The sequence below is a fragment of the Equus przewalskii genome, chromosome 13 (assembly GCF_037783145.1).
Source record: "Equus przewalskii isolate Varuska chromosome 13, EquPr2, whole genome shotgun sequence".
NCBI lineage: Eukaryota > Metazoa > Chordata > Mammalia > Perissodactyla > Equidae > Equus > Equus przewalskii.
Window position 1 is genome coordinate 33,155,619 of NC_091843.1, and position 19,529 is coordinate 33,175,147.

Below are 19,529 nucleotides of genomic sequence, written 5' to 3' on the forward strand. Positions count from 1 at the left end.
AGAAATACAAAAGATAATAAGAGAATACTATGAAAAGATATACACCAACAAATTGGATAATCTAGAAGAAATGGATAAATTCTTAGAAACATACAACCTTCCAAAACTGGACCAAGAAGATGTAGAAAATCTGAATAGATCGATCACTGGTAAGGAGATCAAAACAGCAATCAAAAACCTCCCAAAAACTATGGTTCAACATCCGCAAATCAATCAACGTGATACACCACATCAACAAACTGAGGAATAAAAACCACATGATCATCTCAATAGATGCAGAGAAGGCATTTGAGAAGATCCAACAGCCATTTATGATAAAAACTCTGAACAAAATGGGCATAGAAGGAAACTACCTCAACATAATAAAGGCCATATATGAGAAACCCATAGCCAACATCATACTCAATGGGCAAAAACTGAACGCTATCCCCCTGAAAACAGGAACGGGACAAGGATGCCCTCTATCACCACTCTTATTTAACATAGTACTGGAGGTCCTGGCCAGAGCAATCAGGCAAGAAAAAGGAATAAAAGGAATCCAAATAGGGAGGGAAGAAGTGAAACTCTCGCTGTTTGCAGACAACATGATCTTATATATAGAAAACCCCAAAGAATCCATTGGAAAACTGTTAGAAGTAATCAACAACTACAGCAAAGTTGCAGGGTATAAAATCAATTTGCATAAATCAGTAGCATTTCTATACTCCAGTAATGAACCAACAGAAAAAGAACTCAAGAACACAATACCATTCACAATCGCAACAAAAAGAATAAAATACCTTGGGGTAAATTTAACTAAGGAAGTGAAGGACCTATATAATGAAAATTATAAGGCCTTTCTGAGAGAACTGGATGACGACATAAGGAGATGGAAAGATATTCCATGTATATGGATTGGAAGAATAAACATAGTTAAAATGTCTGTTCTACCTAAAGCAATCTACAGATTCAATGCCATCCCAATCAGAATCCCAATGACATTCTTTACAGAATTAGAACAAAGAATCCTAAAACTCATATGGGGCAACAAAAGACCCCGAATTTCTAAAGAAATCCTGAGAAAAAAGAACAAAATGGGAGGCATCACAATCCCTGACTTCAAAACATACTACAAAGCTACAGTAATCAAAACAGCATGGTACTGGTACAAAAACAGGTGCACAGATCAATGGAACAGAATTGAAAGCCCAGAAATAAAACCACACATTTATGGACAGCTTATCTTTGACAAAGGAGCTGAGGGCATACAATGGAGAAAAGAAAGTCTTTTCAACAAATGGTGCTGGGAAAACTGGAAAGCCACATGGAAAAGAATGAAAATTGACCATTCTTTTTCACCATTCACCAAAATAAACTCAAAATGGATCAAAGACCTAAAGGTGAGACCTGAAACCATAAGGCTTCTGGAAGAAAACGTAGGCAGTACACTCTTTGACATCAGTATTAACAGGATCTTTTCGGACACCATGCCTTCTCAGAGAAAGGAAACAATAGAAAGAATAAACAAATGGGACTTCATCAGACTAAAGAGCTTCTTCAAGGTAAATGAAAACAGGATTGAAACAAAAAAACAACCCACTAACTGGGAAAAAAATATTTGCAAGTCATATATCTGACAAAGGCTTAATATCCATAATATATAAAGAACTCTCGCAACTCAACAACAAAACATCAAACAACCCAATCAAAAAATGGGCTGGAGACATGAACAGACATTTCTCCAAAGAAGATATACTGATGGCCAATAGGCACATGAAAAGATGCTCATCATCGCTGATCATCAGGGAAATGCAAATCAAAACTACACTAAGATATCACCTTACACCCATTAGAATGACAAACATATCTAAAACTAATAGTAACAAATGTTGGAGAGGTTGTGGAGAAAAAGGAACCCTCGTACACTGCTGGTGGGAATGCAAACTGGTGCAGCCACTATGGAAAACAGTATGGAGATTCCTCAAAAAATTAAAAATAGAACTACCATACGATCCAGCCATCCCACTACTGGGTATTTATCCAAAGAGCCTGAAGTCAGCAATCCCAAAAGTCCTATGCACCCCAATGTTCATTGCAGCATTATTTACAATAACCAAGACATGGAAGCAACCTAAGTGCCCAGCAACAGACGAATGGATAAAGAAGATGTGGTACATATATACAATGGAATACTACTCAGCTGTAAAACAGAACAAAATCATTCCATTTGCAATAACATGGATGGACCTTGAGGGAATTATGTTAAGTGAAATAAGCCAGTGAGAGAAGGATAATCTGTGTATGACTCCACTCATGAGGAATTTAAAATTATGGACTAAGAACAGTTTAGTGGATACCAGGGGAAAAGTGGGGTGGGGGGTGGGCACAAAGGGTGAAGTGGTGCACCTACAACATGACTGACAAACATTAATGTACAACTGAAATTTCACAAGATTGTAACCTATCATTAACTCAATAAAAAAAAACCCAAAAAACAAAACAAAAAAATAAAAGTCCAGGATCAGATGGCTTCCCTGGTGAATTCTACCAAACATTCAAAGAAGACTTAATACCTATCCTTCCCAAACTCTTCCAAAAAATTGAAGAGGAGGGGAGGCTTCCTAACTCGTTCTATGAAGCCAACATCATCCTGATACCAAAACCAGATAAGGACAACACAAAAAAAGAAAATTACAGGCCAATATCACTGATGAACAGTGACACAAAAATCCTCAACAAAATACTAGCAAATCGAATACAACAATACATTAAAAAGATCATACATCATGATCAATTGGGTTTCATTCCAGGGATGCAGGGATGGTTCAACATTCGCAAGTCTATCAACGTGATACACCACATTAACAAAATGAAGAATAAAAATCACATGATCATCTCAACAGATGCAGAGAAAGAATGTGACAACATACAGCATCCACTTATGATAAAAACTCTAAATAAAATGCATATAGAGGGAATTACATCAACATAATAAAGGCCATATATGACAAACTCACAGCAAATGTGATTCTCAATGGAGAAAAACTGAAAGCTATCCCTCTAAGAACAGGAACCAGACAAGGATGCCCACTGTCACCACTCTTATTTAACGTAATATTGGAAGTCCTAGCCAGAGCAATCAGGCAAGAAAAAGAAATAAAAGGGATCCATATTGGAAAAGAAGAAGTAAAACTGTCACTCTTTGCAGATGACATGATTTTATATCTAGAAAACCCTAAAGATTCCACTAAAAAACTTTTAGAAATAATAAAGGAATACAGTCAAGTCACAGGATACAAAATCAACGTACAAAAGTCGGCTGCATTTCTATATACTAACAACGAAGTAGCAGAAAGAGAAATTAAGAATACAATCCCACTTACAATTGCAACAAAAAGAATAAAATGCCTAGGAATAAACTTAGCCAAAGAGGTGAAAGATCTGTACACCGAAAACTATAAAAAACACTGTTGAAAGAAATTGAAGAAGACACAAAGAAATGGAAAGATATTCCATGCTCTTGGATTGGAAGAATTAACGTCGTTAAAATGTCCATACTTCCTAAACCAATCTATAGATTCAATGCAATCCCTATCAAAGTTCCAACAACAGTTTTTACAGAAATAGAACAAAGAATCCTAAAATTTATATGGAACAACAAAAGACCCCAAATAGCCAAAGGATTCCTGAGAAAAAAGAACAAAGCTGGAGGTATCACACTTCCTGATTTCAAATTATACTACAAAGCCATAGTAACCAGAACAGCATGGTACTGGCACAAAAACAGACACACAAATCAATGGAACAAAATTGAGAGCCCAGAAGTAAACCCACATGTTTATGGACAGCTAATATTCAACAAGGGAGCCAAGAGCATACGATGGAGAAAGGAGAGTCTCTTCAATAAATGGTGTTGGGAAAACTGGACAGCCACATGCAAAAGAATGAAAGTAGACCGTTCCCTTACACCATGCACAAAAATCAACTCAAAATGGATTAAAGACTTGAATGTAAGACCCGAAACCATGAGACTTCTAGAAGAAAACATAGGCAGTATGCTCTTTGACATTGGTCTGAGCAGCATATTTTCAAGTACCATGTCTGACCGAGCAAGGGAAACAAGAAAAAATGAACAAATGGGACTACATCAAACTGAAAAGCTTCTGCACAGCAAAGGAAACCATAAACAAAACGAAAAGACAACCTAACAATTGGGAGAAGATATTTGCAAACCATATATCAGATAAGGGGTTAATATCCAAAATATACAAAGAACTAATAGAGCTCAACAACAAAAAAACCAACAATCCAATTAGAAAATGGGCAAAAGATCTGAACAGAGATTTCTCCAAAGAAGATATATGGATGGCCAACAGGCATATGAAAAGATGCTCAACATCATTAGCTATCAGGGAAGTGCAAATCAAAACTACAATGAAGTATCACCTTACTCCAGTCAGAATGGCTACAATTAATAGGATAGGAAACAACAAATGTTGGAGAGGATGTGGAGAGAAGGGAACCCTTGTTCACTGCTGGTGGGAGTGCAAACTGGTGCAGCCACTATGGAAAGCAGTATGGAGTATCCTCAGAAAATTAAGGATAGATCTACTATATGATCCAGCTATTATTACACTGCTGGGTATTTATCCAAAGAACTTGAAAATACAAAGGCATAAAGATACTTGCACCCCTATGTTCATTGTAGCATTATACACAATAGCCAAGACATGGAAGCAACCTAGATGCCCATCAAGGGACGAGTGGATAAAGAAGATGTGGTATTTATACACAATGGACTACTACTCAGCCATAAGAAATGACGAAATACAGCCATTTGTGACAACGTGGATGGACCTTGAGGGTATTATGCTGAGTGAAATAAGTCAGAGGGAGAAAGTCAGATACCATATGATCTCAATCATAAGTAGAAGATAAAATCAATGACAAAAAAACACATAGCCTTGGAGATTGGATTGATGGTTACCATTGGGAAGGGGGAAGAGGGGAGGGCAAAAGGGGTGATTAGGCTCACATGTGAGGGGATGGACTATAATTAGTGTTCCGGTGGTGAACATGATGTAATGTACACAGAATTCGAAATATGATGTACATCCAAAAATAAAAAAATAATAATAATAAAAATTTAAAAACCCAGAAAGATCTTCTGAGCATCTTCTTTTTACCAGGCACTCTGGGTATAACAGTGCATGAGGCAAACCCATGCCCTGTGGTTAGAGAGTTTGCAGCCAGTAGCTGGGATTTCCTGAGTATTTGCTGCACCAGGTTAAGTGCTTTCTATGAGTTATCTCATTTATGTCAAAACACTTTTCCATAATTGGGATTATATGCTTTATACAGTTTTGTATCCTATACATTTGGTATAACATTATGTTGTAACATGTTCCCCTCCGTTAAAAAATCTTCAAACATGGGGCTGGCCCCGTGGCCGAGTGGTTAAGTTCGCGCGCTTCGCTGCAGACGGCCCAGTGTTTCGTCGGTTCGAATCCTGGGCGCGGACATGGCACTGCTCGTCAGACCACGCTGAGGCAGCGTCCCACATGCCACAACTAGAGGAACCCACAACGAAGAATACACAACTATGTACCGGGGGGCTTTGGGGAGAAAAAGGAAAAAATAAAATCTTTAAAAAAAAAAAAAAAAAAAAAAAAAAAAATCTTCAAACATGATTCTTAATGATTGCATAATACCCTCGCTATATTGGGATATCAATATTCACTGATCCACTCATTATCATTTCTTACTCTTTGGAGCTAGCTGCCTCCCGGATTTTCTCTTTCCCAACAATCATGAGTAACAAGAGGATGGTGGTGGCACCCCACTCCCTTCAACTATGGGCAGCCCTAGACACATCAGAGTCCTTCTCATGGCCCTCTCTCCTTTGTGTGTGTGTTTAAAAGCAGAACTCAGAAGCTGATATATAGGAAGCAAAGTCATAAGAATGATAAGAATTTCAGCCAAAACAGCTGCTCTCCATGGGTTGGCAGGTCCTTGGGATCCAATGATGCCAGCCAGCTGGTTAAGTCAGTCTTGCTCCCAAACACAGCTGTCTGGAAACAGCGTTATTATATTTTCCCTAGGGGACTGAATTTTCAACAAAATAAACTGAATGATCACATAGCTGAGTTCAATTGGGGCAAGGGGATAAGGAGAGAAGGGGAAATAAAGCAAAAGAAACAAAAACCTCCTGGCTTCCAGAGGGGCTGGCACCGCTAAAAATAAGGACCAGTGCTACACGTGTGTCCAGCACCCCTTTGAGTATCTACAAGGGAAGGAGAGAGAAACTATGGTTGCTGTTGAGCTCAAGGACCACAGCCTCTGAGAAGCTGTCTCCCCTCTTTACTTTGTTCCCAACAATGCTGAGCCATGGCTGCTCCTCGGTGACATCTAACTGTGCACCATTACCATTGACATTTGGACTTTGCTCCTATATATGAGTGTCTGCACCTGCCAGACACTGTGCTAGGTACTCCACATGACTTATCTCCAAGCCATAGGTCAACTTAGCACATAATCAGTAGGGTGACCATTCCACAGGGAGATTTCCGGACCTGCCATACAGCTAAGCAGGAGAGGGGCCGGGACTGAAACCCTAGGGCTGCAGTTTTTAGCATCTGCCCTCTCTGCTCCACTTTTTCAGCAGTCATTATTCACTCAGCTCATCTTTTCCAGTCAATCTTCACTACAGAAGCCAGGGCCTCCAAACCTACAAGTACAGATTTCAACAAATAATGGTATCTCTTAGCACCCTTCCGCCTCTAGCCTCAGGTACAGCACGCTCAGCAATCCCTAGATGAAAACACTTGTAAGTGAATTCAGATCTAGTGACGGGCCTCCAGCCTCCACCCCTTACGTCTGGCCTCCAAATTTTGTCTCTTTCCTAATGAGTTACTGAGAATGAAGTCCTTGCCTAACTCCAATGGGAACAAAGATTATGTATATACATTTCAATTTCAACCATTACCAAAAATGCAAGTATTTAGTCTTTCCTAAAAACTGTAGTAAACCCTGGAGAAACAAAGAAGAGTAACATTGTGAGGAAGGACCATGGATTTAGACAGATGCGTGAAAAATTGCTTCTAAACAATGTTTATACACAGCTGAGCAGGAAGAGACATGGGAACACATGAGAGAATTTCATTCTGCACATTGGCTGCTTTCTCTAAAAGAAAAGTCATTTGAGCACTCTAGAATCAGTTCCAGGAGATTTTTACCATGGATAAGTACAGTCCCGAAGGCCTGTTCTTTGGGTCTTATTATGAGCCAGGCTCAGACTTCTGAAGAGCTCCGACAGGGCTGTTCTCAGGGCCATATGCAATAATGTCCAAGTGAGCACACTGCAAAATGTAAAGTGCCAGACACGGGACTATCACCACTACTATCACACATATTTCTGAGGTGCAAGGGCACCTTTGTAAACCAAACCAAGTCAGAGCAGATGACACAACCTTCATCAAGGGGTCTGGGAAATCAGTCCCCAAATTACCGTTGTTCATTTAACTCTGAAACTTGAACACATGCAAGTTGTTTAAAGGCTGCTTATTGTCTGGCCACCTTGTAGCCAGGCCAAGAATTTGCCTCTGTGCTAAAAGCTCAAGTTGGAATTATGATGAGAATCTGAATTATTCACAATTTTTTTGTTTGTTGGTTATTCCAACCCTATTTAGTTTGGAAGAGATGATTTCAAGAGAACCAAATGAAGTTTCCTTCGTTCTGTTGAGAAGAATCACGTACAAATGACCCTGCTGAACGGTGGAGGCGTGAGCTCGTATGCTCTATGAGCAATGGATTTAGGGAGCTCTACCATGTGGCTGGAACAATCTACTCATTTCACAGAAACTTTCCAAATTAACACAAAAGGGAGGGATTTTTTCTGTACCCCAAGTGCCCTGTTAATTCTTTCCAAACTTACGAACTAATTCTGACTTAATCAGGAATGGCTTAGAAATAAAAGTCATCGGGAAGACTACAGGCCTTCTGGAAGCTAGTGGGGAATAAGACTATAAAATAAAAATATAACTCTGGACAACTCTTCCAAGTATCCCCAATTTCAAGCTTCCCATATGTGGAATTAGCAGACCCATAAATAACAAGCTACTGTTTCCCCTTAAGCCACACAGCAGAGTGGTCAGGCGCGGCCTGGCCTCTGCAGTCACACAGACCTGGGCTGAGTCCTGGTTTTGCTGCTTACTCAGTGGGCAACACCTTCAGCTACACTGACCTCGCCATCACTGACATGGGCATCACTGTTGCAGCATCACAAAGAGTATAGGAAAGGAATTTACAGTCATTACATACGGCTGAAAAAGCAACAGGCTTTGGAGTTAGACAGACTTGGGCTCACCTTGGGCAAGAGCCTTAACCGCTCTAAGCCTGTTTCCCTTGTGCAAATGGAGATCTAATACCTGCCTTCCAGAGCTATTGAAAAGATAATCACATGAAATGCTCAGCACAGAACCTGGCAAAGAATGGGCAGGAGCTGGTGGCAGCAAAATGACAACAAAAATAACCAAAATTTTTGAGTGCTGACCATGCCGAGTTATTTACATTGGTTATTTCATTATTTTACTCACAATAACTCTGTAAAGGAGGTACTATTATTCTTGCCATCTTGTAGGGGAGGAAACAGACTCATTGAGATTAACTGGTTTGTCCCAGGTCCCATAGATGAGTGCAGCTGGACTGGGACTTAGACAGTTGACTGTCTTGATCTCAACCACTTGTGGTCTTTAAACCTGTCATTAATTTGAGAGACAGAGGACAAAATGAAAAGATCATAAATTTGAGAGTCCACGAGATCTGATTTTAGTCACTTACTAACTCTGTGACTTTGAGCCAGTTGTGTAATTCTCTGACCTTCAGATGCCTCATCTGTAAAAGCTCCCAGGACTGTGCTGAGGACTGAAGCACCTAACAGTTTGATACTCAGAGTTCGAGACATTATTGCATTCAATAAAAAAGTAGAAGAAGGGAAATAACTGGAGAGTCAACAAGGAGTTATTTGCAGTCAGGACACAAAGATTTAATTTATAAGTGCAAATTTAATTACTGCTCTTTGCAAAACATCAATCTTAACTGCTTACAGTAATGTTAGAATTTGCTGCTCTTTTTCCCTTGAATCATCTATAAAATTCAAGTTCCACTGGCCCCCACCTCAGGCCCGTCTTGACAGTGTAGACCACTGACACTTGAGGAATTTGTTCTTAGCCGTGTTACATACATATTTTCACACCTCTTCTAATCCCATCCATCACATGCTCCCACAATTTACAAGGATTAGGAGCCTCCCTGTAATGTGTGTGGTGTACTCTTTATTATGTGCTGTGATTTTTATGGGAGGAAAATTAGGTCATGATGAAGAGTTCCTGGTCTGTAACTGCAAAGTAGCTCTGAGACAATAAATCAACGCCAGAGGCCTGGGGATTACAAAGCAAGACAGAAAGACTTCTAGGAGAGAAGAGTCTGAGTACTTTCTTGAAACACTAATGCATCAAGGGCCCAAGCAATATGGGTTAATAACAAGTATGGGCTTATTTCATCTGAGAAGTATCTGCTTTGGGAGTGGAGGGCTAGAATTACTGAGCGTGGCTCACACACTGCCCACTCTTTCTCAGGACAGACTGTGGAGTAGGACTGCTTAGCACAGAAAAGCCATAAACCCAGCGCCTTTCTACTGGAAAGCCAGGCAAGTCTTAGCTGGGCTCATTTACTGTAACAGTTAAGAAGCCAAATGCAGAGGCGGCAGCTACAGAGAGGGTTTTTAAGGACAGCTGGAAGCGCGATGTCCTGTTGATATCAGCATTTTGGCAGACGGAGCAACAATTTGGAAAGTAGTTTGGGGAGTTTTATTAAAAATCCCTCAAAAGGAACCAATTCCATTTAGTAACTGAGGGTATATACAGACGACCTGGGTAATCCATGGAATGCTGTGATTTTCCCTGTCTCCGGAAAGATTCTACTTCCTGTTATCTTTGCTGACAGAGAATAGATTAAAACATAACAAAACTCCACCTTTATTTGGGCAACATTAAAGGAGCTTCACAATTCATCGTCAAACCAAATGACTGGTTTATCTAGGGCTTATCAGGGGGAAGAGACATTTTCAGATCCACAACCCTATCACATTAATGAAGAGTAACTTGCATAGCACTTGACACTAAAAAAAGAAAAAAGGTCTGTGGCAGTAGCATTCCAGTCCAGCATACAAGTAAATCTAGCTTACTTCTAAACTTAACAAGGAGAGAACCAAAAAGAGTATAGTTAGGAACCAAAGGAAGGAAAGGTAACAAAAAATACAAAAATAAAAATCAATGAACAAATGAGAAAAGCCATGACCACAGGATACAAGATTAGTTTCCCAAGTAGGCAACAGTACCAGGGACTATCTCAATGTAGTAAAGCATCCAGGAATACATCATCATCATCATCATCTTCATTATTATTAATTTTGCATATCAACAGCTACTTGAAATATCAAGGTAATAAAATACAACTGCCAAACACTTCTCAGTTGCCAGAAACTGCTCAAATCAATTGCATTTTATTAATTGAGGTACATTTTGTGCACAAACCCCAACACTGATGCAATGGATTTCAATGCCACCAACATTTTGGTAAAAGCAGATCAAGGCAGTTTGGTAGGCCAAATCAACTCAAATCGAAACAACTGCATTGAAACACACTACCGTTTTAATGGGAACGAAAGGTTGCTTAGGACTTAGTGTTTATACTCAGCGTTGGTGGGGGTCAGTCATAGTTATTAGCGCTTCTCCTTGACATATAAGCTTAAAGGTTAACATGTGTTAAAAAGGAGCACTGATCTTTGGGCATTTCAAAGAATTAACAGTTCAAAGATCAGCAACACTCCTATCTCTTCCAAAGCAAACTGATGGAGTGGGAAAAGAATCATGATAACTTGTTTTGAAAAGTAGCAATAGGCGTTAAAACAGGCAATGCTGATAACACGTGCACATCCACGTCCTGCTTCATGTGCAGAAACTCTTGCAAGTGCCACAGACAAAAGAAATATCATGGACTGTCCAATGCTGCTATTATATGTTGGAACTTAATAGTAAGGCGTAAAACCGACACACACGTTATTAGCCTGACATTTCACATTTAACCAAAACCACGCAAAGAAGGTGTCTAAATTTTTCAAAGTCATTGGCAAGTTAGCCTTTAAAAAAATAAATAAAAGGAAAACCTTGAACGAAAAAGCAGAATTTCTGGGCTTTGGAGCATCTTGGACAATGGCAGCATTCAATATTTTGTTTTTCTTTAACATCTTAACTAGAAGCATATAAATTTTGGTAACTTCCACTATAACCCCAAGTATTGGCCTACTTGATTTTTAAGGCTCAGTGGGATAAGCTGTGAGCTGGGGAAAGATTGTGTCCACACAGAAATAGTAATTTCAAATAACCGATCGTTACCTTAAAGGTAAAAACAAGCATGGAAAAAGCCAACATCTTTGCCCTTTGAACTTTCCACTCTGAAACGTGACTAGTGGGAAACAGAGCCAGATTCTCAAGTCTATTCTTTTGCTCTCGTATAATCCAAGTAGAGTCCAGAGCATGGACTCATCCATGGGAAGTGATGCCATGAGCTAGTATTTGCCTTTAGAAGACTGGGAAGAAGGACCAAATAAAAGCCATTAGGATCTTACCCTACCCAACAATAAGTAAAAGCTGTAGGTCAGAAGTTACACTCTCTGAATAAGACTTTTTTACATACAGCCACAAGTTTACAAAAGTATGGTCAACTCTATGGTTTTATTATTTACTTAATGAGTGATTTTAATATCAAAGTACAATTTGGTTCGGCTTTCCCAGCATATCTTTCTAAAGTGCTGACATAATCATTTCATGCCTCTACTTGGAAACCTCTGAGAGCTCCCATTTTTCAGGAGTAAATGCAAACCCTTTTCTATAACTTTCAAGACCCTGACAAAGGGCTAACTCCAACTGTTCGGTGTCATCTCCCACCACTTCCTAACACGTAACCCATTGTTCTTTCACAACCACGTCATTTTAATACGGGTAAATTGACTGATGTTGATTAACAGATTAATGTTCCCCAGGAAGGCTGCCCCTCCTGTCTCCACTCCTTCTCTGCCTAGAAAACGTCTATTTATCTGTCAGAGACCAACAACAGCAGAATTAAATTACTTCTCCTCAGAGGTGCCATACACTTTATTCATCTTACCGAATGTGACTTAGCACACTGTATTATGGTTATACCTGATAAAATAGGAGGGCCTTGGAAAACAGGTCCCATCTTATTTATCTTCAGCCAACAGCAGATGCTCAATAAACGTTTATTACCTTGAATATAAGTTAACTAGAGTAGATTTTAATAGCTTGGCTTATGAAAGCGGTCCTAGCATCAGCCCTTATTCCTCTCCTAACGAGCTGTTTCTCAAACGCTGCACTTCAGGTTCACAATTTGTAAAATAGGGCTAAAAATACTGACCTCATAGTGTTGCCATGAAAATTAAATGATATGATGGATATAAAGCTGCTTAGCACAGTATCTTGTGAACAATAAGCTGTAAGTAAAAGTTAGCTATTGCAATCATTTTTATTAGTACTTCTAGACTACGTACAGTAAAAAGATCTAGTACCTTCAACTGAATAAAAAAATCAGTATGAATTACCAATGTGGAGAAAAGAAAAATCATCATGAGCCCCCAAACATAATAACATATCTTCTGGCTTTTTCGTCTCTGCCTCCGCTTACTCTGGGATGTTTATTTCCTACAACTGTTCCAAATATTGCTCCCCTCCCCATGTCTGTTGGGGAAGGTGAAGGACAGAGTTTCTGGAGCATCACTGACAGGGTAAGTATATGGATAATGTACTTAATATGACCAAAGCGAAGATCTGTGTGAAACACATCACTAAGGCTGACGACGGAGACACAGGTGAGTCCTCTGTGAAGAGAGATGCTCAGCAGGGGACATTTCTGGACAAAGAGGTACCATCTTGAGAGTGTGAGGATGTGCCAGTGACAACAAAAAGGAGTTCATCTCATTTCTAACCCTTGGGCTGAATGTCTAATGTTAATCTTTATTAAACAAGGAGAGAGGATATACGAGAAAGAGAGAGGGAGAGAGAGAGACAGAAAGAGAAAACCACACGTTTCAGCCAGTTAAAACATAGAAGTGTTTTTCCTTTTATTGAAAAAAAACTGTTTCATCAGGTAAAAGAAAATGAATTTTCTGGCTGGAAAGAAATCCCCCTCTCTCTCTCTTAAATGTCAATTTTAAAGACAAAGATGTTTTTCCAGTTTTAGACACTGATGAGTTAGTTCTCCATACAAAGGGTATTTGAGGACTGAACTTGTCACTACCACCAAATGTGTGGTGTCCCTGGTTGTGCAAAAAACGGCAATGCTGATGAGAAATAGAAGAGCACTTCCTATCAGAGATACTGAGGAGGTGCCTGTGTTCAGCACAAGCCACTAATAAGAAAGCAAAGCCTTCTCCAATAGGAACTACATGCAAGCCTGCCAGTGATGGGGAGAGAGGCATTACGGTAGAGCGCCTGCAAAGATGGCAGCCAACGATTCCTTCCACGCCTCTATGTGCACATTGATCCTCCCATCCTTTCTAGCCCCTTCAGTCTGGCTGGGCTTGTAACTTGCTTTGACCAACAGAATGTAGCTGAAGTGACATTTTGTCTGTTCCAGGCCTAGGCTTTAAGAGGCCTTGTGGCTTCTGTGTCTGCCCTCTTGGACGTTAGGCCTAGACTACTGGATGATGAGAAATCACATGGAGAGAGAGGCCACGTGGAGGAGGATCAAGGTGTCCCAGGCAACAGCTAGTACTAGGTCCCAGACATGTGGAGTAAGGCCATCTTGGATCCTCCAGTTGCAGTCAAACCACCCCAGTTGAGACCACATGGGACTCCTCCCCAAATTTCTGACCCAAAGAATTGTGAGCAAAAATAATCATTGCTGTTTTAGTCAGTAGGTTTGGAGATGATTTGTCATGCAGCAATAGATAAGTGAAACAGGCATCTTATGGTTTCATCTCTCTCTCCCTCCCTCTCTCTTTTTGAGTGGCTTCAATGGCTAGATGCCTGGTTTCTACACTCTCTTTCAGTACCATCTTCTATTTATTTCTAGATCCCTCCCAATTTTATTCCAAGGCACAAAGTAAACACCTTATATAAAATGTTCTTAACAACATGAGAGACTCATTATGCCAGTAACTGCGGGGGACATATATTTAAGGCCTGTATTAGGGCTTGTTTCAAGGAAGAGGGCATGTTTCGTGTGGGGCAACATTATGAAAAGATGGTGTTGGAAATTATTTCTTCAAACAGGATTTCAGGATTTTGTCCAGCTTTTGACAAAAGCTAGAAAAGTAGTCACACCATGACATTTGTATGTGTATGTTTCTGGAAAACTACAGCCAAGGCCAAGGGAATGCTCATTAGATATTGTCACCTAAGATCTTAATATTGCGGATTTTAAAGAACAAGTCTCTGACAATATCCACCTGAGGACATAAAAGTGCTCTGGATTTGATGGCTAAAGTTAAGTTTCATTGGCAGCAGATGCAAAGCATTCTCTCCAGAAAGTCAGGAGCCAGAGCATGGAAATGCATGCTTAGGATGCCTGTGAGATGAACATCACAGGCTTCCGAAGGAGGCTAAGGCAGTCTCTGCTCACTTTAGAGCAGACCAAGCTTGAAGCTACATTTAAAAAGGAGTCAAGTTGCCTGATTCTAAGCTGTTTTTTCCAGAAAGGCAAACCTGATGAATATTAAGGACTTTTTCTCCAAAATAATGTACATATACAAGGGTTTTGCATATAACTTTGGCCCATCATGGACTCCAAATTAAGACCCTCTATCAAGGTGGTACACCAGCTCCCTCAGGACTGGAGACACACGCTGGTGCAGCCAAGAATGTTTTCACTCACACTCCTTCATCAGCTCCCACAGGAATATAAATCTCACTGTGATTCATCCCAATCTCTGGCACAGACTAATGAAAAAGAACATACAACGAAGCACTGTAATATGCTTTTGATATATACCTCACCAAACACACAGCAGAGAGTAAGAGAATTTATAATTCATGAACCAGATGAGTATTTTCAACAGTTCTTGCCCGCATACTTACAAGCCTGGCCATGCATTTCATATCTCATTTCTCTTTCTATATTTTGTGCCCAAGGTAGGATGGTTGCTTGTTTACACAAGTTTCAATATTGTTATTAGCAGTATCCGGTCTTTTTTTCCATCGTGCCGCTTTTGAATATGTTTTCTGGCCTTGAAGGCCCAAGGACACCAAAAACAGTCACAGTTCAAAAACCATTAGAGGCTGCCTGCTATAAGTTTGAATATGCCCTTTAGGACATGAAACATAATCACACTGCTTACAGCTTAGAGATCTGTCTCAACATTTAATATTATTTATGAAAAGATTAAGTTATAAAAAGTATTATTTGGGGAGAGGGGCACATATGACATTCAGACATGGACTTGAGCTCTATTTTCAGAGAATTCTGTAGAGACTGCTAAACACGATGGCTTACAGTTACTGACTCTTACTACATACCAGTGCCTTGGCTATATCCTTTACAGAAATCACCTTACTTAATCCTCACAACAGACCAAATGAGGGAACGTGACACACTGGCTAGCTGTTCATCCAATTTGCTTCCCTTTCCTCTGAGTACAGTAGCTTGCTTTCCCAGCCTCCCCTGCAGTCAGATGTGGCCATATGACTGAGTTCTGGCCAAAAGAATGTGGAAGAAAATAAGGAAAGCATCTTCTAGAGTTGGCCCATGCAATCTTACCCAATCTTGCATGCTGTCTCATTTCCCCCATCAACTGGCTGACTGCAGAAATCGGCAGAGCCACAAGATGGAAGGAAGCTGGGTTGCTGAATCACCACACAGGAAGCCACCCTCAGAATGCCCGCAGTGAGCAAGGGTAAACTTCTACTGTCCTGAGTCACTGATATTCTTGGGTTGTTTGTTACAGTGGTTAGACTGTACTGAAAGTACTTTTATGAGCATAGAGAGGTTAAGTAATCTGCTCACGGTCACACAGCTAGTAAGAGGCAGCAGATGTGAATCCAAGTGGTTTGTCTTTAGAAACCATGTAATTAACTGCTATTTGATTCTATTCCGTTTTCACAAGTTCTTTTTTATTATATATAACAAGCTTCTCCCATACCAGATTCACTATATTTGAGGGAGGTGGCTGGATGAAGGTCCAAAGTTTGCAATAGAGAGAGAATTTCTTCAAATAAGGCATTTGATGATATATCTCTTTATTAACCACGTAAGAGGGGGCTATGCTGCTTAAACAACCTTGCAGTATACCTCTATTACTTTTTGAAAGTTTATATTCAAAGGTTCTTGAGTATTCATTAATGTTCCATAATAAATTACCCCCAAAACTTAATGACTTAAAACATTTGTTATCTCTCCCAGTTTCTGTGGGTCAGGAATTCAGGAGAGGCTTAGCTTTCAGCTTAGTAGTTCTAACTCAGGGTCTCTTACAAGGCTGTGCTCAAGATGTCAGGTTGGGCTGCATCATCTGAAGGGTTGACCAGGGCTGAAGATTCACTCCCAAAGTGGCTCCCTCACACGGCTGGCAAGTTGGACTGGTTGTTGGCAGGAAGCCTCACTTCCTCCCCACAGGGCTGTGTGACCACCCTCACAATACAGTAGCTTGCTTCCCCCAGAGTGAGCAAATCCAGCAACCAAGGCAAATGCTGCAAAGTCGTTTATGACTCATCTCCAAAGTCACACTCCATTACTTTCACAATATCCTACTGATCACACAGGGATCACTTTCCTACTGACCAACTCTACTGATCACATTGGGATCCCCTATTCACAGTTGAAGGGGACTACACAAGGGAGTGAATGCCAGGAGACAAGGGTCACTGGGAGCCATTTTGGAGGCTAGCTACCACAAGAGCCCATTCATTCATCTAACACACATGTACTGAGTCCCTACTGAGGAACTGAGACAAAGCAGTGAACAGAATAGACAACAGTCCTTGCTCTCATGAAGCATCCATTCTAGTGGAGGTCAGAAAGGCAACAGATCTCATCAATAAATAAATTACACAGTGTGCTGGAAAGTGGTAAGTGCTACGGAGAGAGAGAAAACAGGGTCAAGGGGAGGGGGAGTGCTGGAGGATGGGACTGTTGGCAATCTTAAAGGGAAGATCAAGGCAGGCCTCACTTAGAAGGCTGGAAAGAGGTGAGGAAACATGCCATGTGTATGGAGGTAGAGTGTGCCATGCACTGGGAACAGCAACTGCAAAGGCCTTGCGGTGGGAGTGTGTGGCGTGTGCAAGGAACAGCAAGGCAGTCAAGGTGGCTGCAGAAGTGAAATAAAAGAGAGGCAGTAGGAAATGAAATGAGGTAAGTAGCAGTCGGGAGAGCAGAGACCGTGTAGGAGCTTCTAGGCTCTTGTAAGGCTCTGACTTTCACTCAGTGAAATGGGAAGCCACTGGATGGTTCTTAGCAGATAAGAGATATGATCTAACTTGATATTTAAAAAAATCTCACTCTGGCAGCCGATACCAGAATAGACAGGGCAAGGGTGGGAGCAGGGAAACAAATTAGAGGCTCCTGTAAAAGTCCAGACCAGAGATGACAGTAGCTTCTGTTAGAGTGTTATCAGTGCAGGTGCTAAGAAGTAGTCAGATTCTAGATTTACTTTGCAGGTTACCCAGCACAATTAACTCATCATTCTAGGTAAAGATTTAATTTAGGAGGAGCAGCATTTTTTATTAGATCCCAGAGCTGTGGCTATCAAATGGTGCCCTAGGGGACCCTGCAGGTTTTGAGAAGCTTCATAGGGATTTGCTGCTAGGAGCTGGAGTGGGACAGACGGGTGGAGCTTCATGTGCCCTAGCCCAGTTTTGTAAGGGCAGCTCTGTGTTGACATGCCTCACTATATTGGGTGGAGGGAGATCTTCTTAAAAAAGACCAGAAACTCCAATGCCCTAAAGGAAAAGACACACAGCACACACACATAAACAATGAAAAAATATACCATTTATAAAACTGAAAGGCAAACTACAGATTAGGAAAAATATCTGCACACAAATAAAAATAGTTTAATATCCCTAATATAAAAAAAAAACCTCTTACAAATTCATAAGAGGACAATTAAGTAAAAAAAAATGAGAAAAGGCATTTTCAAAATGAGGCTCATAATAGTACCTTCTTCACTGGATTGTTGTTAGGATAAAAGGAGAACATATATATATAAAGTGCCTAGCACAGTTCCTGGTACACAATAAATGCTGCCCACCACCATCGCCACCATAACCACTAGTGTTGCCCTCAGAACTGCCATTGTTACCACTGCTGCCATTATGAGATGATTATCAGCACCACCACTGTCAGCAACTTCAAGGTGAACCCCAGTCAACCCCGAATGCCAGTTCCAACTCAGCTTCCCCCAAGGTAAATTCCTCACTCGCAGTGACCAAACATACATTACCTTTTCATGATTTTCTATTAGGATCTCAATGACAATGTTCTGAAATTTGATATCCATGATGGCTGCTACTGTTTCTTCCTGAGGTCGCAGCAGGGTGGGTCCAAACACCACGCCAAGGTTTGCCACTGTCATCAAATTCTGCTTATGGTTGTTAGCAACACTGAGAGGAAGGAAAAGAAAAGGCACAAATGAGAGAAATAGTGTACAAACAGACAGCTGACACCCCGCACCCTCCCTATCTTTAGGTTCCTCATCCAATAGGAGCCAGAACTTGGGGCATCTTCCAATGCCCTTGGAGTCCAAAGAGACTTTTCTACTCACATTTTTGTCTGCCAAAGTTTCAGAGATCTTCAGTGTTGAGGCTATTTTGCTATTTCAGGATGTGACACTCCATCCCATTTCCATTTTGCCTAAAACAACTAACCAACTAAAGCAGCTGCCTTCCAAAATATGAACCTTAGCGCATCTGAACCCCTGCTCTACAAATCCCGGTAACGGCTAATCCCTCTTAGTTACAACTTTTATACCTGGCTGCTGCTTAAGCCACTGTGATTATTAGCATTTTCTCCAGTGCAAATATAAAAACTCTTGATGGCTTTAATACATTTGTAAACATGGCACAAAATAGACCTAATTTTTAAAATGGGCAGATCTGGATATTTAAAATGAAGTCAGGAAATTCAGCACTTCCAGGCTCAAACTATTAAAGCCCCATCACATTAAAAATGTGGCTCACCTTAAGTGAAATATGTGGCATAAACAGAAATAAAAACACACTACTGTAGATCCATGTATATGGCTGTGTTTATATTGTCGCTTATACTCAAGTCTAAGCAACACACAGGGGCAGCAATAGCTGGGTTTGAGTAATTTGCTAAACACATATGCATATTTTTAGATAAACAGCTACTCAAAGCACATATCTGAACTCCACACCAGGCCACCATGACCCAGCCATAAAACTTAATTATTCATCTGCTGGCCCTGCCTATAAAAATACACAAATTAACTATTGACAACAAATAAATTAAAAGTTAAGGCC

General features: G+C 40.5%; 1 protein-coding gene across 5 annotated transcripts in view; it reads right to left on the reverse strand.

Annotated features, from left to right (window-relative positions):
* Positions 1–19,529, reverse strand: part of ARHGAP26 (Rho GTPase activating protein 26) — a 424,946-nt gene that overhangs the window by 93,888 nt on the left and 311,529 nt on the right. For all 5 annotated transcript variants that reach the window (XM_070570505.1, XM_070570506.1, XM_070570504.1 and 2 more), the window contains exon 18: positions 18,488–18,647. In XM_070570505.1, coding sequence (XP_070426606.1) covers positions 18,488–18,647 — 160 coding nt within the window. The remainder of the gene's footprint in view (positions 1–18,487; positions 18,648–19,529) is intronic.